The 24,363-nt window shown below is 39.5% G+C and overlaps 2 protein-coding genes across 8 annotated transcripts in view; one reads left to right on the top strand and one right to left on the bottom strand.

Moving 5' to 3' along the window:
• Positions 1–4,699, top strand: part of RARS2 (arginyl-tRNA synthetase 2, mitochondrial) — a 74,047-nt gene extending 69,348 nt beyond the window's left edge. For 5 of the 6 annotated variants that reach the window (XM_006058072.3, XM_025294584.2, XM_044924275.1 and 2 more), the window contains 6 exons: positions 321–388; positions 475–584; positions 1,039–1,134; positions 2,234–2,308; positions 3,910–3,973; positions 4,445–4,699. In XM_006058072.3, coding sequence (XP_006058134.1) covers positions 321–388; positions 475–584; positions 1,039–1,134; positions 2,234–2,308; positions 3,910–3,973; positions 4,445–4,531 — 500 coding nt within the window. In that variant the 3' untranslated portion in view covers positions 4,532–4,699. The remainder of the gene's footprint in view (positions 1–320; positions 389–474; positions 585–1,038; positions 1,135–2,233; positions 2,309–3,909; positions 3,974–4,444) is intronic. The other variant, XR_003111939.2, reaches the window with a different exon arrangement.
• A 3,933-nt stretch (positions 4,700–8,632) lies between these two features.
• Positions 8,633–24,363, bottom strand: part of SLC35A1 (solute carrier family 35 member A1) — a 31,597-nt gene continuing 15,866 nt past the window's right edge. For both annotated transcript variants that reach the window (XM_044924272.2, XM_006058070.4), the window contains 6 exons: positions 21,294–21,453; positions 20,965–21,117; positions 14,223–14,289; positions 12,158–12,334; positions 11,545–11,679; positions 8,633–9,538 (listed from right to left, as the gene is read on the bottom strand). In XM_044924272.2, coding sequence (XP_044780207.1) covers positions 9,411–9,538; positions 11,545–11,679; positions 12,158–12,334; positions 14,223–14,289; positions 20,965–21,117; positions 21,294–21,453 — 820 coding nt within the window. In that variant the 3' untranslated portion in view covers positions 8,633–9,410. The remainder of the gene's footprint in view (positions 9,539–11,544; positions 11,680–12,157; positions 12,335–14,222; positions 14,290–20,964; positions 21,118–21,293; positions 21,454–24,363) is intronic.

The raw sequence follows: 24,363 nt of genomic DNA, 5'->3' as shown, positions 1-24,363 counted from the left end.
GTGCACCTGTTTGTTCTGATGCTGTCCACATACACTTGGGCAGGTTTCCCCAGGTGGCGCTAGTGGGAAAGAACCGCCTGCCAATATAAGAGACAGAGGTTTGATCCCTGGGTTGGGAAGATCCCCTGGAGAAGGGAATGGCTACCTACCCCAGTATTCTTGCCTGGAGAATCCCGTGGACAGAGGAGCCTGGCAGGCTAGAGTCACAGGGTTGCAAAGAGTTGGACTCAAGCAACTTAGCACACACAGCACATCTCCACTTCAATCCTGGGTTTTGTAGTTTCACGCAAGGTGTAAGTAGCTACCTTCGTCTGTTTCAGCGACCAAAGAGCTGGAGAATCCCCAGGAGACAGCAGAGCAGGTGGGACTCGCAGCCCTCATCATTCAGGTCTGTGAAAACTGCGTCCTGGGTGGGAGGGCCTTTGATTTGGTACTGCAACAACTCCTCATGCTGAAGATTTCCTGTCGTTTTAGGACTTCAGAGGTTTCCTGCTGTCGGACTATCAGTTCAGCTGGGATCGTGTTTTCCAGAGCCGCGGAGACACAGGAGTCTTCCTGCAGTACACACACGCCCGCCTCCACAGGTGACAAGGGGCTGCAGGGAAATACAGGACGGCTCTGGCCTTCTCAGGGTGAGGCCTGGGTGGAGTGATTCCAAGACCAAAGGCTCTGTTTTCTGCACTTCTCCAACATCTAACTTTCAAAGCCAGATGAAGTCTGGTGGACCTCCTGTTATATTTGGATCTTGAGGGGGTTTTTGAACATTTATTTATTGCACACCTATGTAACAATGCTTTTCTGTGTATTACCTTATTTAGCACTCAGAATAATCCCGCCAAGGAACATACTCCATTTTCAGATGAAGAAACAGATTTAGGAAAAATTGAGGCATCGAGTCAAATGCTGTTAGTTTCCGAGTCTAGGAGTAGATTAAGGAGGGTGAGAGTATGCACGCTGGGATGATGTTCCTTACTTGCAACTATTCGTACCCCAGCTGACTTGCTTAATCCTTTGTTGTGTTTAAACTTTTGACAACAGTCTGGAAGAGACATTTGGATGTGGTTATCTCAATGACTTCAACACTGCCTGCTTACAAGAGCCACAATCTGTTTCCATTCTCCAGCATCTTCTCAGGTATGGTGTCCTAACAAGATCCAGTCTGCTTCTGCCCCGTGAAGGGACTGTTGTCGTTTGCTGACCACTGAGGTGAACAGGCCAGTGACTGTAGACAGCACTTCTCCGAGTGAGTGAGTGAAGTAGCTCAGTCGTGTCCGACTCTTTGTGACCCCGTGGACTGCAGCCCACCAGGCTCCTCCATCCATGGGATTCTCCAGGCAAGAATACTGGAGTGGGTTGCCATTTCCTTCTCCAGGGGATCTTCCTGACCCAGGGATTGAACCCAGGTCTCCCACAAAGATGTGACCACAAAGTGAGTGCCTACCCTTTGAGAGCAGGCAGAGGGCATGCTCACGGCTAATGCTGAGGCTTTAAAAATAGTATCACCATTGAATTAGCCCAGATGCCTAACATCCTTTAAATCAAAGTATGAGAATGTAAAGCCTAAGAAAAGCATAACCTTTTAAGTTTCAGAAAGGATCTTCTCACCCTGTGTGGTAAGTGTAGGAAAATCCCTGCCTTTGTGCACCTTCCCTGAGACCATAAGCCTGTCATTTGCCTCTTGGCTTCAGTGCAGCCTCAAATACACTGGGCAAGAGACCATACTTCTGAGCTCTCACCAGAATTATCAGTGAAGCCATACTTGTCAGGAGAGACTGACTAATCTCCGGAATATCTGGAAGGGATGTGGATGCTTAGCAACAAGGGCATTTTCTCTGCCACACAGTGGTCTCTGGTTCTTTCCTGGGAAGAAGGGTTAGTTTATTTACATTTGGCTTACTTGTGAGGAAAAAATAAGCCAACCTGGTTTTCTTGGCAGTGAATAGTTCCTAAACATGGCTAGAGACTATGTACATTTAACAGCTATGATTTAAGTCCTTGCTTTAGGCTAGTCCTACAGGATTTCAAGATAATTTAGAAAGTACCTGCCATGGAGGAATTTGTAAGAAAGAAAAATGTGCCTTCACCTTCAAATTTACACAAGGTTGTTTTGCATATGTCTAATACCGTTAATGATATCAACTCAACCTTTCACCATCTTTGTCTTAGCATCTTAGCGGAGGGTAATACGTGCCCAGCCTTCCCCTGCCCACCACTCCTCTCATCTTTCTTTTAGGTTCGACGAGGTACTTTATAGGTCATCTCAAGACCTTCAGCCCAGGCACATTGTCAGCTACCTTCTAACTCTAAGGTACTTTAAAAACTTGCTATTTTCAGGCATTAAGTGTTTGAGACCTGATATGACAAAGGACCTTTCTTTCTAAAGGTTTCCCATAGACAAATCTGTCAGCCTAAAAAATTACACACTTTAAGTTACAGGACTTCTCGCTTCATCTTTGCAGTTAGCAGTTAATGTTCACTCACTCAGTGATTGAAGGTCCTGTCACTGTCGTCCACTGAACGGGAACCAATAGCTCCATCGTGGATGGTCACAGTAGAGTGCACGTTAGGATAGAGTGGACATGAGGGCCGAGGTTAGGGCTCTCAGCCCAGCCTCGAGGGATCAGAGAGGACTTCTCAGAGGAGGGGAGTAGATGTGAGTCAGGAGAAACAAGGTGGCAGTGGAGGGAAAAGCCCAAGCTGGGCAAGAACGTGACACATTCAGGGAACTACAAACGCAGCTCTGGGAGAATGAGGAACAAATGCGTGGCCTTTTTGTTGTGCACTGAAGCATTCCAGCCTATGTTCAGGACAGTGAGGCCCATAAAAAAAGTTTTAAGCAGAGGCACAGGAAAGTCAGTCTGATAGAGGGTAGAGGATGAATTGGAAAGCGAGTAGGTGACACTTTGATAGAAGTTTCGCAGTGGCTGTTTTAGAAACTCTGAATAGAGGTTGAGTCTTAGAGCAACAAAGTTGTAGCTTCTCATAAAGCTCTTTAAGAAAGGAAGTATCTGCTTTTACTCAAGATTTATTGAAATCAGAGATTTACTGGGACTTTTTTCTTGATCATGCTTTTTACCTGTCTTCCCCAGATTTATAGATTTTTGTTTCCTTTTAATTTTCACTTAGACATATAGAAATGAAGAAGCCATAAAATCTTTATTGTCACTTAATCATTGAAACCAATGTTGTAAGCATCATTTCTCTGGCACAGTATTCTTCTTGCTGCCATAACCTAAACAGAAAAAATATTTTAAGAGTGGCCAGTGTGTGCAGAGTAGGTTGATAACTAGTCTTACACCACCACCTCACTATACAGAGGAGACAGGCCAGGCTGTGTTACATCTCATCCTGAGGGATGCCTAAATAAAGGAAAGCTAATTATTAGAAAATAATCCCCTGTACTTATAAAATAGTGAAATCATAACCTTAAAGGACAACAAAATTATAATACCATCCATTACTATTAATAGTAGTGTTAGTGTTAGTTGCTCAGTCGTGTCTGACTCTTTGTGACCCCATGGACTGTAGCCCAACAGGCTCCTCTGTCCATGGGATTCTCCAAGCAAGAATACTGGAGTGGCTAGCCATTCCCTCCTCCAGGGGATCTTCCCGATCCAGGGATCTTACCTGGGTATCCTGCATTGCAGATTCTTTACCATCTGAGCTACCAGGGAAGCCCTAGTAGTAGAACCAGGACCAAAAATCTAAAACTGGAGTTTCATGTATTTCACTTTGCCAGTTAGCGACAAGCAGTGAATTCAGTCTCATCCATTCAGCTTTGGAAATACCCTTCAGTGGCTCTGGGCTTTGACTTGTCTAAATTGAGGGAGTGAGATTAGACATCAAGCTTATATGTCACACAGGAAACTCCTGCTGGTTCTGATCCTGATTTCTCTCTTCCCGTTTCAGTCACCTCGCTGCGGTGGCACACAGAACACTGCACATCAGAAACAGTCCTCCTGAGGTGGCTGGGGTATGTCGTATCGAGTTCCTCACTGTCATCTCTAGCATCCTCAGACTGTTATTACTGAGTCAGTCTTGTAAATGTTCCTAAAATAGCATCCTGTTGTCAGACTACAGCAGTGTACTTACATACTCAGGCGGTAACTGGAATTAGGCTGTAACAATCAACGTTACTTTCCAACATACGACAAAACATTTTCCTGCATCAGGGGATAGAGTGATTAGTTCCTCTCATCTGAAGCTGTACTTCATGGTGTTTCTGTCACTCCCATCCCACCACCCTTGAGTACCAGTCTTCCTAAAACAAATTCTAGGAATTTGTCTTTCTTTGCTCACAGCCAACCCTTGGGCACTTGGAGATATTGTTCCTACTTTAATTTAGAAGAATGTTAGAATTTCTTCTAAAAGCAATTTTACTTATTTAGTTATAGTTAGCCTGTTACTGGATTGACCTTTGATCATTCTTTGATTTATTTTGTAGGCCAGACTTCACCTTTTCAGAGCTGTCCGCTCAGTCCTAGCCAACGGAATGAAACTTCTTGGAATAACACCTGTATGTAGAATGTAATTTCTAATTAAATTGCTTTTAAAATACTAAATTCTAGTTATCTATTCTTATATGCCTTGCTATTTAGAATAGAATTGACTATTATTCTGTGTCAGAATCTATATTTTATTGTCTACATTTTATTAAGTGATTTGTCAACTTATTAAATCTTTTTATCTTTAAAAAAAATCATCTGAGTTCTCTCATGGTCAGTAAGTACTAAAAAGACTTTTATAAAACTAAGTGAAGTCTTTTTAAAGTCACTTTGGTCTACTGGAGACAAAGGACTAGAGTTTAAACTCTGGCTTGAGGGGTTTTGTTTTTTAATAGAAGTATACTGCTAAGTCACTTCAGTCGTGTCCGACTCTGTGCGACCCCATAGACGGCAGCCCACCAGGCTCCCCCGTCCCTGGGGCTTTCCAGGCAAGAACACTGGAGTGGGTTGCCATTTCCTTTTCCAATGCATGAAAGTGAAAAGTCAAAGTGAAGTCGCTCAGTTGTGTCCAACCCTCAGCGACCCCATGGACTGCAGCCTTCCAGGCTCCTCCATCCATGAGATTTTCCAGGCAAGAGTACTGGATACTTGATTTATAATATTACATTAGTTTCAGGTGTACATAGTGATCCACTATTTTTATAAATTACACTGTATTTAAAGTTAATACAGAACAATGACTGTATTTCCCTGTGCAACGCAATATATCTTTCTTCTTTACCCGTTTTATACATAGTAGTTTGTATCTCTTAAGCTCTACCCGTTTTGCTTCTCCCCACTTCCCATTGGTAACCACTAGTTTGTTCTCTGTATCTGTCTTTGTTGTGTTCATTTGTTTTACTTCTAAGATTCCACATGTAAGTGATAACAAGAGGGTCTTTCTCTGACTTATTTCACTAAGCATAATAACTCTAGGCCCGTCCATATTGTTGAAAATGCCAAAAATGTCAAAATTTCATTTCTTTATGGCTAATATTCATGTATATTACACATCTTCTGTTGCTGGATACTATGTTGTTTCCATATTTTTGCTATTAGAAACAATGCTGCTGTGAATCTGGGGGTGGGGGGGGCGGGCATAGCTCTTTGGTGTTTTTGTTTTCTTTGGATATATACCCGGGAGTAGAATTGCTGGATCATAGCTCTATTTTTAGTTTTTTGAGGAACCTCCATATTGTTTTCTAAAGTGGCTGCACCCATTTACATTCCCACCAACAGGGCGAGTTAGTCCCTACTGTGTCTGAGCACAGGTGCACACACTCCAGTCTAGTGGCACCTAGGCTTCCCCCAGCCCTCCTGTCCCACCAGCCCTCCAACCAGCCAAGGGGGCTGGCTGTGTCTGACCCAGGGCTGGGGTGCCCAGTATGTGTGTTAAACTGCTCACTCCCAGGATTCTCCACCCGTGTGATCTCCCTTCTGAGTCCCCTCCCTGGGGCACCAGTCCCAAACTTCTGCTTCTCCTCCCTTCCTACTGATTCTGTGTGGATCTTTCTTACAACCTTGGTGTACAAGTGTTTCTGCCCATTTCCAGTTACTTCTCAGTGAGACCTGTTCCACATGCTGATGTATGTGTTTGTGGGGTGATGTGAGTTCTGGCTTGAGGTTTCTTACTATACCATTCATCCAGAAACTCTTCTTATAAATAAGATTATTTGGTTTTTTAAAAACTTGTGAAGAAAAATCTCAATTTTCTTAGGATTATGAGTGTTCTTAATAAATTTAGGGGGACCAAAATTAAGCTTTTTTGCCAATACAGCTGACTACTCCCAGAGAACAGATCTTCTACTTATCTTTTCATTGCTGTGTACAGGTAACTCTTAGCACACTACATGAACTGGGAAACTGAATACATTTGAATAACAAGGAATTACTTTACAGATACCGACTTAGGATCTTTGTAAATTAGTCCATTAAAGCATATTTGAAATAGTTTCCCAGTTTCGTGTATCTGCATATTGTTAAGTACATTTACCTGCTTAGGGAACATGAGTAGAATGTGATCTGTTTTATAGGTTCAGCTATCCTCATCTGAGAATTTCCTTTCTGATCTGCTAAATTTTATTCTAACTATTGCTACTAGAAGTCTTCTGAATACCAATGACAGTCTGTTTTTATGCATGCTGCTGCTGCTGCTGCTAAGTCGATTCAGTCGTGTCCGACTCTGTGCGACCCCATAGATGGCAGCCCACCAGGCTCCCCCGTCCCTGGGATTCTCCAGGCAAGAAAGGAGTGGGTTGCCATTTCCTTCTCCAATGCATGAAGGTGAAAAAAGAAAGTGAAGTTGCTCAGTTTGTCTGACTCTTAGTGACCCCATGGACTGCAGCCTACCAGGCTCCTCAGCCCATGGGATTTTCCAGGCAAGAGTACTGGAGTGGGGTGCCATTGCCTTCTCCATTTTTATGCATAGAGAAGCCAATTAGCATGAACTAAAGCTTCTTTAGTTGAGTGAGCTTAGGTTTATATTGGCAAGTATGGTATACATTGTTAATCCTAGAAAAGACTCCAATTTTAAGTGAATTAGCTTCCAGATTGCTAATTCTCTACTTAAAGTATCAATATTTCTTCAGCATAAATCAGCCATGGAATAAAAACATAAATTGGGACATGTTTTACAGGTCTAGTATCCCCCACCTCTTCTTTGAAAAAACATTCCTCTTCCCAGATCCTTAGTATTCCTAGCTTCCTTAGTATTTGACTCTTGAGTAAAATGACACAGGGGCAATGATTGTTAGAGCCAAGTCTTTGAAAAAGCAGGTCCCTGAAAGAAATGTAAATTCCTATAGCCTAGAGCCCTCAATTCAGTTCAATTGCTCAGTCATGTCCGACTCTTCGAGACCCCATGAATCACAGCACGTCAGGCTCCCTGTCCATCACCAACTCCCGGAGTCGACTCAAACGCATATCCATCGAGTTGGTGATGCCATCCAGCCATCTCATCCTCTGTCATCCCCTTCTCCTCCCGCCCCCAGTCCCTCCCAGCATTAGCGTCTTTTCCAGTGAATCAACTCTTCGCATGAGGTGGCCAAAGTACTGGAGTTTCAGTTTTAACATCAGTCCTTCCAATGAACACCCAGGACTGATCTCCTTTAGGATGGACCGGTTGGACCTCCTCGCACTCCGAGGGACTCCCAAGAGTCTTCTCCAACACCACAGTTCAAAAGCATCAATTCTTCGGCACAAAAAAAAAAAAAAAAAAAAATTCTTCAGCGCTCAGCTTTCTTCACAGTCCAACTCTCACATCCATACATTACCACTGGAAAAACCATAGCCTTGACTAGACAGACCTTTGTTGGCAAAGTAATGTCTCTGCTTTTTAATATGCTATCTAGGTTGGTCATAACTTTCCTTCCAAGGAGTAAGCGTCTTTTAATTTCATGGCTGCAGTCACCATCTGCAGTGATTTTGGAGCCCAAAAAAGTGAAGTCTGACACTGTTTCCACTGTTTCCCCATCTATGTGCCAGGAAGTGATGAGACCAGATGCCATGATCTTAGTTTTCTGAATGTTGAGCTTTAAGCCAACTTTTTCCACTCTCTTTCAGTTTCATCAAGAGGCTTTTTATTCTGCCATAAGAGTGGTGTCATCTGCATATCTGAAGTTATTGATATTTCTCCTGGCAATCTTGATTCCAGCTTGTGCTTCTTCCAGCCCAGCATTTCTCATGATGTACTCTGCATATAAGTTAAATAAGCAGGGTGACAGTATACAGCCTTGACGTACTCCATTTCCTATTTGGAACCAGTCTTGTTCCATGTCCAGTTCTAACTGTTGCTTCCTGACCTGCATATAGGTTTCTCAAGAGGCAGGTTAGGTGGTCTGGTATTCCCATCTTTTTCAGAATTTTCCAGTTTATTGTGATCCACACAAAGGCTTTGCCATAGTCAATAAAGCAGAAATAGATGTTTTTCTGGAACTCTCTTGCTTTTTCGATGATCCAGCCTAGAGCCCTACAGTCTTACAAATTCCCTTTGTTGTTGTTTAATGCTAGCTAGAGTTGCTTTATAGCCCTTTTTTGCAACTTGATATAAGTCTGCATATAGAAAGTAAAAAATTTAATGGTTTGGGCTTGTGTTTATGCTTAATCATTATCTTAATGGTCATATCTACAATACAAGTAGTGAGCAAACATTTCATATAATAAATTAAGTTTATTGCTGAATTTTCCCATAACATAGAAATTTTTTTTAAAAAACACTGAAGTTTCACAAATTATTGAGAGCCCAACAGTTACATACTTTATTTAAAAAAGTACAAAAATGACATTAGAAATATTTCTTGAAGAAAAGTATATCCTCTAACAGCAAAGAAATATGAATCCAGACAATGAATGGCACAAAGACAGCATTTAAAGGGGTATTCAGTCACCACCCACACATCACTGTCTGAGTTTCTAAATAGATTCAGTTGGAGAAGTTACACATTCAGTTTGTTTCTGAACTAGCCTGTCTTGGTTTTGCCTCCCTTTTGTAAGAAAAGAGTCTTCACTGCTGCTGGGACTAAATACTGTACATGCCTTGGAGAATAAGGAGGGGTCAACCCTTCTCCCCTGGTACCTGAACAAGAGAACAGTTAGTACAGAAATGGCTTTGGCACTTTAACCTTTAACATAACCCCAAACCTCAATAATTGAATATTGCAGCCTTGCATGATTTTTTTTAAACACCACATCATCTCCATACTTTTATATATACATTGTTATATACACAATAATAAAAATCCTTCATTCTTAAAACAGGTTGATTCCAAACAGGTCACATTAAAACTCTGCAATTCATTCACATAGCTTTCTTCTTAATTCTTAGGCCAAACAGTTTTTGTTTTTTAAATCTACCTTCTGAAATTGACTTAAGGCTCTAGTTTAATATAAATGGTTTAGTCTTAGTAGGAATCTCTTTTGAGGCTAAAGTCACACACCGATGACTCTCTCTTTTGAATCTGTTTCTCCTTGTTGGATGGACGTAGTGTCTTGTCTGGGTAATCCATAGAGATATATAGAAACACAAACAAGAAGAGTACCCAGAGCAAAGGTGAGTGCTGGAAAGGAAAAAAAAAAAAAAGAGCTTAATCTGTATTTGTGCCCTTAAAACTACATAACAATGATCAGTTTAAAATCTTGAAGACTTTGAACTGTGGGTTTACACTATCAGACTGTATGGAAAATAAATTTTAAGTGTTCTGTATTTTGATGGTAAGGTTTAGAAAAGTAATTAATTCTAGCGCCACCCCCCCACCCCAAAAAAACAAAAAGTGGTAAAGTGAAGGGAGTGACAATCACTGACTACACACTTTTCAAGAACACACGTATCACTGTCTTGGGTCACGGACCAAGAGCATACCAACATCCCTATATGCTGACTGAAAAAGCAGGGGAGTATGGATTTTCCATGATACTAGAAGCCTGTTAAAGTTTAGAGTAAGAGGTAGTTAGCAAATTCAAAAAGTTAGGTGACTAATGATTCAAACCTTTGAGGATTGCATTCCTGAATAGCAAATGATTAGTGGTGATTTAATCAGTAAACCTATATTTTCTGCTAACCTTTTTTTTTTTTAATCTTAATTCTAAAAATCAGGACATAACTGAATTACTTGCCCAAAGTAAGCATTATATAACTAAATATTTGTGTCAAACTGTATATTCTGTTCAAAACTAAGCCATATTCTATTTTAGGGAGTACAATGGCACAGTCTTACTATCTTTTAAAAAAATGTCATGCAGAGAAATGACATCGAGCCATGGATTTTAATTCATCCCTAAGACAGACTAGCTTTTCCTTCAGAAAGGGGGGGAAGAGGGTAAATTAAATAGAAAACTAAGATTGCTGACATTCTTAATTAAGTTCCTTGACATCAGTCAGCCAGAACACTGACCAGAAAGCATTTACACTGTTCTCAGATATTCATTAGGAGTACAGGCATAGGATTTGTTGAGCATAAAGCTGGATCAAAACGCAAAGTGAAAATAAGAGAAGAAAAAACATCTAAAGGAGGGCCTCGAAATGGTAAGCGGCTGCTTAGCTTACATTACTGCCAGGCACTGTTCGAATAAGCACTTTGCCTAAAATAACCCTAGGAGATGGATGATCTTGTTCCCAATTTACAGACACAGAAACTGAGATGTGGGTTAAGTAACTTCCCCAAGGCTGTTCAGCTAATAAATGGTACAAGCAAGATTTGAACCATACTATCAATTTTTTTTCTAAGATATCTACAACATTGATGTTCTTCTATTTGCATTTATAACAAAAGTCAGTTTTAAAATGAAATGTAAATATAGGCCAGATCTGATTCTTTTACTTAATGTTGATATTTGACAGATTTTCCTCATGTATTAGTTTATGGTATAACTGATAAGTCAGTATCTCTGCTTAAATAATTCAGAAGCCAACTAATAGTGGATATGGCTAGGGAAAATTATATTAGAAGGACAAGCATAAAGGAGGTGCCAGAATGCCAGCTACAGTAATGAATTTATTAATTACATATTAAATGAAATAAAGATAGCTTTATAAAAGAAAATTTAGATTTGGATTGTAGTTTCAAAAGCAGGTTATACCCAAGTCTAAAACAGGAAGGTACAAACTAAGGGGAAAATGAAGTTTTACTATTCTTTCCTCAAAAATAAAAGGCCAAGTTTACTATAATTCCCTGGGGTAAGTAATCAATTCCTCAAGTCCTTCTGTTTCTTTCCTTGTGTACCTAGTCATGCTGTATTCACACTGAAGCACTTAAGCTGTCTTGTATATAATACCTGGGAAACAGGAAGGCCCTGACTGCAAAAATGCTCTTCCTACTGAGTAGCCTGCTCACTCTCACACAGAAGTAACACCCTCGGTTTAAGCTCTGGAACCATTTAAATAACCTAAGTACCGTGAACCCCACATTCTACACACATATGAACTGGTGCACTTCTAGGATAAATTATAGCAAAACTAAGGAATTTCTGTAAACACTATAAGCAACTGCCATATTTAATAAAAGATGAACCAAGGAAATGAGAAGCTCTTCCCTGTTAAAAACTTAGAGTACAAACTAAGACATACTTATCTGTAATCCAAACAGCATCACTGAAGCAATGGTAGACAGGACAATGGCAGCTGCTGCAGAAAAGCCTTTCATGATATTGTCTGTGTATTTGACCACAATAGACGTGTAGAGCCCTCCAACACTTGCAAGGACTTGTGTACAGAAAGAAAGAGAATCTTAACACTCATATGAAACATTCTATGATGGTGGGGCACTTTTCATCCTCAGAGATGCCATACTAATTTACCTAGGAAAATGCTATTTTCCTTAGACGCAGCCTTCTGAGAGAGTTTGTACTAAAAGTGAGTCGTAATTCCTACAAAACATTGTTTTTCAGATGCCCAAAGGGCTATGTACTCTACTACTAAACTGTACACACTTATTGCTAACACATTAGGTACTTTTGATTATGAAGGCAAAAATTGCTTTGGGATAGCTTTGCCACAAAAGTAAGTCAATAAAATCAAAATTACATTTTCAAGCTGGTATTCTCAGTATCAAAGGAACAATTTTAAAATGCTATAAAGGCTTAAATGACATCTAACTTATATTACATAATATAATATATACTATATTGTTAATATTTTTTAAAAAAGATCTACCTAGAACCTTTAATTCCTAGATACTTACAGATGACAAACCAGACATAATATGTGTAACCAAAGAAAAATCCTTTTTCTTTAATTTCAGCTCCATCTGACAAGTAGACGCCAAGTAATGTCACAACAATCCCCGATAGATACATCTGAATGTTTCTCACCCAAAGGGAAGTGTCTGAACTCTTTAAAACTTTTTCAAAATATACTCCTGAAAAAAAATTAAGCATGCAAATATGAAATAGATATTATTAGAAATGAAAATGTCTTTCATTTAGAATAAAAATCTAAAGACAAAGTATATGATTTAGGAAACAAAATATTTTACATTAATTTAATGCACGTTTATTATGCTGGTTATGACTTATGCCATACTGAACATTACCAGTTTGTTTTTACAGAGCATATAGAATTAATAACCAAGAGGGAGCTTTCTAACCCACATTTAATGGAAATTCTGAATATTGTTAAGTTTCTGCCTTTATTATAGCAGTGAGCTAGAGCGCCAAAGCTGTCTACTAATGCCACCGAAGCACTTGGTTTGGTCAGCTAGAAAACTATGCTGTTAAGAGTCAATTATCTTAATCATACTCCTATAGTATCTGCTTAGTGATGAATACTCTCCACTTTGCAAAATAACCTATATAATCACCACCAGGAATTTTTTTTCAGAATAACACAACCAAAATAAAATTTAAATAGAACCTGCTGAGTGAAGCCACTTTGCTTTAAAGCAGGGGTCCATAGGCCAAGTTCATACACACTGTCAGAAAGAACATGAATTCCCTAACTAGACAATATGTTTTGTGTATATGTGCGTTTTTCTGCGGTTGATGATCCATAGCTTTTTAGGTACTCCAAAAGAGCACATAACTTCTCCCTCAAAAAGTCATATAGCACAGCTATAAGTTCTATACTTAAAATGAATGCGTGTTTAACAAGAACATTAAAGAGTTTTGTTACAAACGCTAGAGACTCTGCCACTGGAGTACTCATCAACTAAAATGAAATGAAAACCCAGATTTTTTTCTTTGATGAACCTGTGTTGGAAAGAGCCAGAGAATGGAAACAAACGTAATGGCTACTCCTATTTCTAACTTTGATTTTCCTCATCTGGAAAAACCATTCAACTATTCAGTTCTCAGTTACTCCAAGCATAGAGGGGTATTAAACCACCTACTGTTTTCTCACTTGTGTACTGAAAGGTTGAACTAAACAGAATGTTGGACACACTTTAACTGTTCAAAATAGTGCTAAAAATCAAACAGTATATTATTTCGAGTGTAAGTCAATTTTTGTTTCTGATTTGCTGTTTAAGAATAAAAGTCTAGCATAATGCTGTCATTAAGTTTATTCCTAAATTTAGATTTTCCCCTCTTATCAAATAACTAGATGAAAAGAGAAAAAGATTACTTTCCCAGTCAAAAATAAAGTACTATAATAAAAAAAGTCTTAACTCTTGAAATAGTACAAATAAATAATAAAGATGTACAGCTATAACTAATATACCCTTTCAGTTTCTTCTCCATTGGAACTATTTCTAAAACATCTCATTTCTTATATTGCACTTAACATTCATACTTTTGTCTCTTCTTGATACAGTGAAGGATTGCTTTTCCCTACACATGTGAGTCCAGACCTCCATGTTTATCTGATATTAGTGGTTTTGATTCTTCTCTCCCTTTTTGGCTCTTACTTCTGGGTACTAGGTTTTCTGAGGTATTTCCCACCTCCCTTTCCTCCCTACTCCATAATGCCTAATCTTTTGAAGCAGAGAAAGAAATTGAGAGTATGAGGGAAATACAGATAGCAAGCTGGTAACTAGCAACGTAAAGCAGCTGAATCTAGCCTGAGGTCAGTGCCAGAAAAATAGAAAAAAGTACTTGAGCTTTCTGATGGCTAACATTCCATTTTCAGAGGTCTTTTTTCATTTATTTTGGGGTTCTTAGATGGACTGGGGATAGTCAATGATGACAAATACATTCTTAGATAACTGCAAAAATGAGTAAGGACTGAGATCTAAGCTGAGTTAAACACTACTACATGCTTCCCAGAAAAACAATTTGACAACTGAATCAAGTGGTGCTTTTATGATTTACCTGCAAATCCTGAGCACAATACAGCAACAGCTATAGCGCCAAATCCTACCAGGGGATTCTGCTCCACCTGCAACAGTAATGTTTTACAAGTTACTCTTAGTGACCAAAAACACAACTCATCCAAGAGACCAAACAAAGGAATACAAACATCTGTTTACAGTTCTACTGCAAGTATGTGTATCAGACACAGCTTTTCTGTAGAATAAGACAGGACCAAACAAAATGCCATCCCAGGGACAAACTAAAGTATTAAGTTAAAAACATACTGGTCAAATCACAGGCACAATAAATGATAAACATGTGTGGCTTCTTCCTAATAACAGTGGCACCCGAGCACAGAATTGTGCATAGTCAACCACCTGCTGGCCTTCCCAAGCAGTGCTAGTGGTAAAGAACCTGCCTGCCAAGGCAAGAGACATAAAAGACATGGGTTCGCTCCCTGGGTTGGGAAGATCTGGAGGAGGGCATGGCAACCCTCTAGTATCCTTGCCAGCAGAATCCCACGGACAGAGGAGCCTGGTGGGCTACAGTCCATGGGATCACAAAGAGTCAAACACGACTGAAGCAATTTATCATGCAAGCAGCAGCCACCACTTAATTTTAACTTCTGACACCACCATAACTCAAGCCCTTATAGGATCAATCATGGAAATGACGACACTTTGACTTGTTTTATTCCCTATCACCTATGGGATAAAGGACTTGTACGATTTCCAGCTTTACTGAATTTTTATCAGATATTAATAGCATGACTTTTATGTACCATATACACTATTTTAGATACTAAATGAATAAAGAGGAAGGTGCTACACAGCTCTGATTCTTAAATAGTTCATTAATGTAAGAGATTAACATGTATATATATTCATAATACCTTGCTAACAGATGCAGGTATATGGACCCCCAACCTATTGTTTCAACTTTATTTCCTCTTTCCTAAACTAACCCTCAGGAGCTTTCATCATTCTCTTCTCAGAGATCAATGTTATCTGAGTGGTAGCACTCAGAAACTAAAGGGTTGAGACACATGACTGTAATGTGATAAGCACATACCTTGTTCAAAACAAGAAGCCTGATATAAGAAAAGTATTACTTTAAGGACCTGAGAGAGAAAATATCTGCATGAAGATAAAAGGAGAAATAGAAGATACTATGAACTAATGATTCTGAAAGTATGGTCCCTGGAACAACAGCAGCAGCAGCATCACCTGTTAGAAATGAAACCTGACAGGCGTTCCCCAGACCTACCGAATCATAAACTGTTAGCCTCCACCCTCATAATCTGTTTAGCCTTCCTGTTAATTCTGATGTACACTGTTTTGAGGACCACTGCTATAGACTACAATGGATAAACATGGATGCTTTCCTAATATAAACTATAAGACTGGCACAGAGATGAGAAAAAATAACGGAAGGACACTAGAAAGCTCAAGCTACTAAATATAATGTCTGACAAATTCTTGGCTTTTCTGCCAGTTTAATCTCTACAGTTAGGAAAAATGGTGATGGACACTGACTGCTCCTCTAGACTTAATTCTAACTGATAAACTACTGGGCGATGAAGTAGAAGTCATGGAAACTTAAGGGCAGTGTTTTAAGAGGATGAGCAACAGCCAAACACAGCATAGTTAAGAAGACCTGAGCTCCAGTCTTGAATAAATGAAAATTCAAAGAAATAAAACAGAAATTCCATAGCTAGTGGGAAGATGGTTCAAGAAGGATAAGAGTTTCATAAGAATGAGGTTCTCATGAATAGTAAAGAAGTCAGGTGTCACTAGTTAAGGGCATCTTCGATGAATTCTCATTTTATAGGAACACACACACACAAAAAATACAGTATACAAAACCAAGAGGAACCAGAAATTTTAGTATCAAAAAAATCGAAAACTCAGAACAAGTGGAGGCTTGCAAAAATACTTTAAAACTTTGAAGGCGGCCTTTAAAACAGAAGAAAAAAGTGTTTCTTTAGCTAAATGACATACTATTAGAAAGCAAGAAAATAAGAGTTACCCAAATATAGTTTCCACTTTCTCTGTGAATAATGATTTTAAATGAATGAATGAATGGGAAGTAAAGTCTAAGATGTGTGGTTTGCTATCATAAAAACACCTACCTAAATTCAGAAGCATCTTGACTAAGAACCGTAACAAGTCAAGGTAGTGTTCACTATATCTGTGAATATTACTGGGGCATGGAAACTATGCCAGAAAATCTGAATTGGGCAAATACTGTCCTGATTTTCAGAAAGGCAGAGCAGAGGAAAAGCTGCAGAAATTATCAAGAGCAGCTTGAGACGTGGAAGGCAGGCCAGTACACTTACCAAAAGCACAGACTCTAGAGCCACACTGCCTGGGCTCAAGCAAGGTCACTGTGGACCCACTGCTAAGCTTCTTTCCCTATCAGTTTCCTCATATGAAAATGGAAATAAATACACACATCTCATATGATTGGTGTGGGCATAAGTGAGTTAATGTGTGTAAAGCACTTAAAACACTGCTAATAACTAGTGTGACGGCAGTGCTGTTACTGAATACAAGCAGAGTCACAGAACAGATGACTTACAGAGCTTAAAAAGTCTAATGGTCATCACACACACACACACACAAATGGTGTGGCTTCAATGAGAAGACGACATACCAAACTGTCTTACTGAAAGGATTCCTAGTTAAGTGATGAGGGGAATTCCACAGAGATAATGTTCAGTAAGAAATCTGACAGATTTGCATAGTATTTTTGTTACTAAGACAGAGAAATGGAGTGAGGATAACTAGTTCTATTCATAGCTGAGTGAATGCTCATATAGCAAAGTGCTAATTAACAGAATAAAACCAAGCTAGACCCACAACCACTATCAACCAGCCAGGCATATGAATGAGCCACCAGAGAAACAGCTTCAAGTCTTCAGCTGCCTGCAGCCCTGGCTGATACCCCTCAAGCCAGAATGTCTAAAAGAAGCCAGAGTTCAGGCACCCTTGAATTCCTGATTCATGAAAACTGAGAGAGATAACAAATGTTACTTAAGCAAGAGGACAAAAGAGAGTCAAAGAGAGATCTAAAGGCATGTCCACAGAACTCTGATCCTGTCCTGTCTAAAATTTTCAGTGAAGACCCAGAAGACATATGTGTTGCATCTGCAGAAAGCATAATAACATTTCAAGAAAAAGCTAACAACCAATAAGGACTGGAAAGTCCTCAGAGGCTTGAACATTAACCCAAAGCTAACAAGATGGGCTTAATAACTATAAACACATCTTGCACTTTGGTTTAGAAGCCCACTGCACAAAACACATCTGAGAAAAACTGTGTGTGTGTGTGTGAAACAGCTACATGTGGTTATATAATCAGTTACGGAATGGATAGCCACCTCCAACCAAAAAAAAAAAAAAACACCCTGATATAACCTTAGGCTGACTGAACAAGTCTAGAGGTAATTAGCGAACTACAACTCAGCTCAGTTGGTAAAGAATCTGCCTGCAATGCAGGAGACCCAGGTTCTATCCCTGGCTCGGGAAGATCCCCAGGAGAAGGAAGTGGCAGCGCACTCCAGTATTGTCGCCTGGAGAATCCCATGGACAGAGGAGCCTGGTAGACTACAGTCCATGAAGTCACAAGAGTCAGACACAACTTAGCAACTAAACCACCACCAACCACCACCACCACAACTCACACTATTCAGTCAACATCTGGAGATGGTATGAGCTTTGGGGACATACTGAGGAAAAACAATGGATAAAGGCATCTAGAAAAGAAATACTGCCGGGAGCCGGCGAGAGACATTCCACTCGTGACAAAGGTCATGAGGAAGGAGGCTCGGCATATACAAAGGCGGGATCGAGCCTTGGGAGTGCCCCCGGATATTCGCGAGCATCTACCCCCAAAAAACCAGAGTCTGCCTGCTTTATTGCTTTGTGCTCTCACCTCTGACTTTACTGGGAGCTGTCCCCCACCACCATCTCGCTCTCTCTGTCAAAGAGTTAACTTACAGCTCCAATTAATAAAGTTCCTGGGCAATTAGGAGTGTTCAAATCCAAACCCCTCAGATGGCTCTCTAACTCGCCTGACAAGTTTACCCGGACACCTACAGCTATGCATACGATTGTTTACAGTCTCCCAGCCTCAAGAGGCACGGGAAGCTTAAGATATTCAAATAGCTTAGAGCCTCTCAGAGAGTTAGAAACTGTCAGAATAAAACTAGTAATAGATTTCATTGATGAGCCAATGCTTGCTGCCAAGTTTCCACATCCCCTGTATTGTATCCTTGAATATGTATTAATTAATATAGTTGGTATGTAGAAAAAATAAGTAGTGGCCTTGGTGTTAGTAACTTTAGACCCTTAAGGTAATAAATTCTTTCCTTTGTAAACCCATTACACATCCGCCCTATAGGAATGTAATTTTATCTTCGAAAGATGGCGCCAAACCTTAAAATAATTACTCTTAGAGAAAATAAGTCTTTGTTGATAAGTGCTTGTCAAGAGTCATAAAATGTTAATAGGCCTCTGGCCAGAAGATGATGTAAATCACCTAAACCATTTGTAAACGATAAATTTGCAGGAAAGAAACCCTGGTTTTTGATAAGCATCAAAGACTGCTGACTTTGCATCCCCTATTATCCTCTATGTGTAACTTAGGGTATAAAAGCCCCTTTTGAAAATAAAGCTAGGGGCCTAGCTCACCAACGCTTGGTCTCCCCATGTCATTCTTCCCTTTAACTTCCAGCTGAGTCTCCATCTGGAGCGCGGAACCCACCATGCTTACTAATTATGCCTGGGCTTCTAAGATCCGACCGGGGAGGCCTCAGTGTCTCCTCTCCTTCGGGAGAACGGAAGGACGCCTGCGGCCTACGTAAGTGGTGCAAACTTCTTGTCTTGAAGTTTTATTGGTCTCCCGCGTAAACCAAGCTACTCAGCTTCTTTTCTCCACTGAAATTTCCTACTGAGCTATCCTCATTCTATTCTTTATATCTCTGAATAAATAAATAAATAAATAGGTCGCCTACTCCGTCTCCCCTTCGAATACCCTGGATCAGCCGGGGCTGGACCTCGGCAAAATACAAGGCAGCACTGGCACGAGCCAGGGATCACCAAGTCTCCAGAAGGCATATTAGAGAAAGAAACAAGGTTCTCTCAATAGCGGGACAGAAAAAGCCACGGAGGGTAGGGTTGTGACACTGTTCTCAGACATTCCAAGCATCATCATGTGGAGCTAGCAGGGATCTGAGCTACTCTGATGAGAGCAGGGAACAAGAGGCAGTTACAGGAAGCTGCATTCTGTTCAAGATACGAAAGAACTTTCTAGAGTGCTCCAGTAGTCAAATTCTCTGCTTTAGTTTACTAAGCTTTTAGTACACATTACCTATGTGAGGTGGACATTTGCTAAACATGTAAAGTGGTCCTGGAAGTTCATATTTAACTTTTAAGTGTTTGCATTATTTCCCAAACAAATTATTTCTCCAATGGTCTACATCTGAGTTACAGTGCAGTACACCTTTGATCAGTGTTTGAAATGTCACCAAGAATATAAGCACATTTAAACATCATGTAAAGACAATAAAAACTAATTTAAAACTCAGTTTCTGAGAAAAAAAATTCTTCAGCCAGGCCAGAAAGTACGTAAAAAGCTGACTTTTTCTACTTTCACAAGCTCTGTATACCTCCCCGGCTGCCTTCCGCTCCTAAAAGACCATGGGCCCCCTATGGTCATACCACTCTGAACTCCTCTGATCTTGGAGGCTAAGCAGGGTGGGAACCTGGTTAGTACTTGGATGGGAGAACCCATGGTCTCTCATTTGGGAATATGCAGAAGGAAGCTCCTGGCCTTCAGATCCCCACTGTGGTTCTACTTTCTACTCTTTGGGAAAACAACCAATTAAAGCATATAATACTTTTTTTAAAAAATCAGGTATATACCTTAATATTTAACTCTTGGACTAAAAGACGTGAAGGCGCCTTTTGCCCTATTTTAGTTATCAATTATCAGGAAAACCACTACCACTCCTCTCTAAGCCCAATTGTTGACAGTGGTTGTTATGTACAAAGCAAAAATTTTTGTGACTGCAGGAGAACATGAAAATTAGATGGAGAAAACTTTGCCCAGTATTTCTGAGAAAACGTCTAAAAGAGGCCTAGAAATTCTGAACATATACACTGTGTGGAAGTTTGCACAATCTGAGTCACAGGTTAGCTGTTAACTGTGGAACATTGAATAAGTTACTTCCTCTCTTTGAAGTTACTTCAATTTTGTTATCCATAAAATGAAGGAGGGGCATTATATTGAGTTTAAGATACCATCCATCTCTAACGTATTTTATGCATATTCTCCTCTTTAAAAAAAAGAAGCCAGTATACCTCTCCTTAACAATAACATTTTCCTGAGGAGAAAAAAGGATATATGTAAGGCAAAGGTTCAAAGTGAAAGTGAAGTCGCTCAGTCATGTCCAACTCTTTGCGACCCTATGGACTGTAGCCTACCAGGCTTCTCCATCCATGGGATTTTCCAGGCAAGAGTACTGGAGTGGGTTGCCATTTCCTTCTCCAGAGTATCTTCCCGACCCAGGGATTAAATCCCGGTCTCCCGCATTGTAGGCAAATGCTTTACTGTCTGAGCCACCAGGAAAGTCTGGCAAAGGTTATTTTCACTCAAAGAAATATAATCAAGCTCCATGCCTCAGTGTGACTGTCTGAAGTGCATAAGACTTTAAAAAGTTTCCTAGTTTAGTTACATTAAGTATTTTGTTTCTTACCACGACTTTTGTGGCTTGGGCTGGTTTCCACTGTACGAGTATGACTCCCCCACACAGCATAAAAACTGAAATCCACTGTAACTTGCTAAGCGTCCGGTTTAACATTAGAACAGTACATAGAGCAGTGCAGGGAATCTTCAATTGGTACGTCACCTAAGAACAAAACAATGAACTAATCAACTCAGCTAACATTAGACTCTGACACAAAAATATCTGGTATCATTAACAGAATTGAGAAAAATATTTGATAGTGAGATAAAGGGTTAATAAAAATCCTTTCGCCATAAAAACATGTTTTTAAAGATTCTGCACTTTTGATTACCACCTACCTGGTACACTGCTGCATCCAGATTGCTCAGAGCTAGAAAAGCCATGTTGTTCTGCACAGCATACACTAAGGAAGGCACGCTCAACTTCATCAGCTCCTTGGGGCTCCCCAAGACATTCTCTCTCAAAGATGCCTTGAATCTACCCAGATTACCAGTTTCTCTTTGAAAACAAAAAGGGGAAATGAGAGGAGGTGAGGAAGAACATGAAAGGTCATCCTGTTAGATACCATCACAGGTAGGGGAGCTACAGTGTGTTAAGTTCACTGATAGAATTTAGCAAACTTAGTTTATTTTTAGAATTTTTGACTAATTTTAGATTTATTAAAAGAAATATACCAACAATAAGTGGAAAACAATTACAATTTCTATTTGGGAAAATATGACAACTTGGTTTACCATCATCCACCTCTGCTCAGAGCTCCAGAGGCTTCTGAGTATATGAAGTTATGAGATAACAGAAAACCAGAATTGCTGATATTACCCATAAAAAATTAATCCCTGCCACTTTAACTGCCATTACATCAAGTTTACCCCGATTATTTTTTAGATTAATCAGACTGCATATCCATTTTAAACAATTTTTAATTACAATAGATTTAAATTGCAAACAAAAGGAAAAAGCTTTAGTACTTAAAGAAGTTACTTGAGATTAATTTATAAATATTGACCTGCATCACTCAATAAGATAGGAATAGGAATTGAGTGATGTAGGTCAATATTATTTGTAAACTAATTCGGTGTTTGTGCAATACGGTGGACAATAAATCTTTAGATAACCATATTCTCATAAAACTCAAGTGTGTATCTATATAACTTTGCAGGAAATCTGATTAATACCAGTAAACTGTACCTACAGTGTACATAAAGTTCACTACTTGACTGCATATTGATTAATGCATGCTCTTAAGTATTCTTATTTTTCTGCAGGAAGAACTATTAATAGCTAATCTGACTTATACTTTCCCCTGCTATAAATCAGCTCATTTATTCCCTGAAAATACATATCAAAGAACATTTTCATAAGCATCAACACCAAAAAATGTTATATCAAAAGGCTCCTAACTACAGTTCAAAATATCCTTAAGAGGACCATAATGCTTCATTGGGAAGACCAATCTATGTCAACTCACAAAATGAGCCTCCAAATTTTCGGTTAACATATTAGAATCAACAGTCACTAACTGGGTATTTTCATATTAAATAGGGCAAAAATAATTACCCAGGTTCTGACGGGGAGCAAAAAGTCCATAATGTTGAACCAACTACCCATGCCTTTGCACCACAGAACACTACAGCCCCCAAGAAAATACTTAAGACAGGAAAGTTGGCCTGGACCACGGAAACACACGATGTCCTTAGTTACAGACCGTCTGCTGCCAAATTCAATACACTCCACACCACAATGGGAAATCCTCATGCTGAAAAGTAACACACAGCCTAGAGAGAGAGGACAAATGCCATCCAGAAGAGGGAGAGAACACAAGAAAGATGACTCTACTGGGAAAATCTACATAGAGATTTCCAGACACCTGAAGTTTGGCCCTTTAAACCTTTAACATTCTTTTTAAAACAAACAAACAAACAAACAAACACAAATCTATGATGTTCCATATAATTCTCCACATCTTAAAAGAGTATAAAGAAAAATTTCTCAAATTTTCCATTATAAAACTGAAGATAAAAAAAGATTAAATAGTGGCTATTTATCCCTCCTCTAATCCCCATCTATGGGCAATGCCACCCCACATCCACTCCATAGAGATACTCTAAACCCTCAAGGGTATCAGGTGAACTACTGGCTATCCAGAGATCAGAGTTGGTGTCTTTATCACTGACTCTCTTGCTCTGCACGAGTATGGGCTGCTTACAGATCTGATTGCTTCTTCTATTAACCACCATGCCTGCAACAATAATCAGGGTTGCTGTGGCATCTTTTCTCCATGTCACTTTTCTTATCACTTCTACACTTTTCAGCTTTCACATCAAAAGAAGGGCTGTGAGACATCACTGGTCAATCTGAATACTCCACTTCTTCAATGTAGCAAACCAGCAGAGTACGGTGTACTGTGTCCGGATTAACCTTCAGGTCTGCGGCTCCTTATTAGATCCTTTTTATTGGATCTTTGTTCTTGGATGCTTAGGAATTACTACTTCTTCATTGCCAAGAAGGCTTTAGTATCTTTTTCTGGTTTCTTCTCTAATGCAGATATTAGAGAAGCCAAGGTCTACCAGAATGCTATTAGTGGAAAGCTCAAGCTTCACCATAGAATTATATCAATATTTAATTATAACAAGACATTTGGAAATAAGTTACAAAAAATAGCCGAGACAGCTAGAACTTGTAAAAGAAAACAAAAGCTCAAGAATAATTAATGACATTGTAAAGTAAAATAAAGGTCCTTATAGTCAAAGCTATGATTTTTCCAGTAGTCATGGATGGATGTGAGAGTTGGACCATAAAGAAGGCTGAGCGCCAAAGGATTGATGCTTTCAAATTGTGGTGCTGGAGAAAACTCTTGAGAGTCCCCTGGACTGCAAGGAGATCAAACCAGTCAATCCTAAAGGAAATCAACCCTGAATATTCATTTGAAGGACTGACGCTGAAGCTCCAATACCTTGGCCACTTGATGCAAAGAGCGGACTCACTGAAAAAGACCCTGATGCTGGGTAAGGTTGAAAGCAAAAGAAGAGGGTGGCAGAGGATGAGATAGATTGCATCACTGACTCAACAAACATGAGTCTGAGCAAACTCCGAGAGATAGTGAAGGACAGGAAAGCCTGGCGTGCTGCATTCCATGGGGTCATGAAGAGTTGGACACCACTTAGCAACTTCCTCAATAAAGAGATTTAGGAAGTATAACAAAGAATATATGGGAATCAACACACAGAAAGTTTTAAAGGAAGAGGTAAATTATTTCAGCATGAGATTAAATCTTGCTTAATTTTAACATATGAAGAAAACAGCTCTAAAACTTAGTTTTACTCATGAAAGTTTATATACATATATATATATATATATATATATATACACACACACCTATGTATCTTCCAGAAAACACTAGTAATCATC

The sequence above is a fragment of the Bubalus bubalis genome, chromosome 10 (assembly GCF_019923935.1).
Source record: "Bubalus bubalis isolate 160015118507 breed Murrah chromosome 10, NDDB_SH_1, whole genome shotgun sequence".
Taxonomy (NCBI): domain Eukaryota; kingdom Metazoa; phylum Chordata; class Mammalia; order Artiodactyla; family Bovidae; genus Bubalus; species Bubalus bubalis.
Note: the sequence above shows the minus strand (reverse complement) of the source record. Positions and strands in the feature narration are given on the sequence as shown.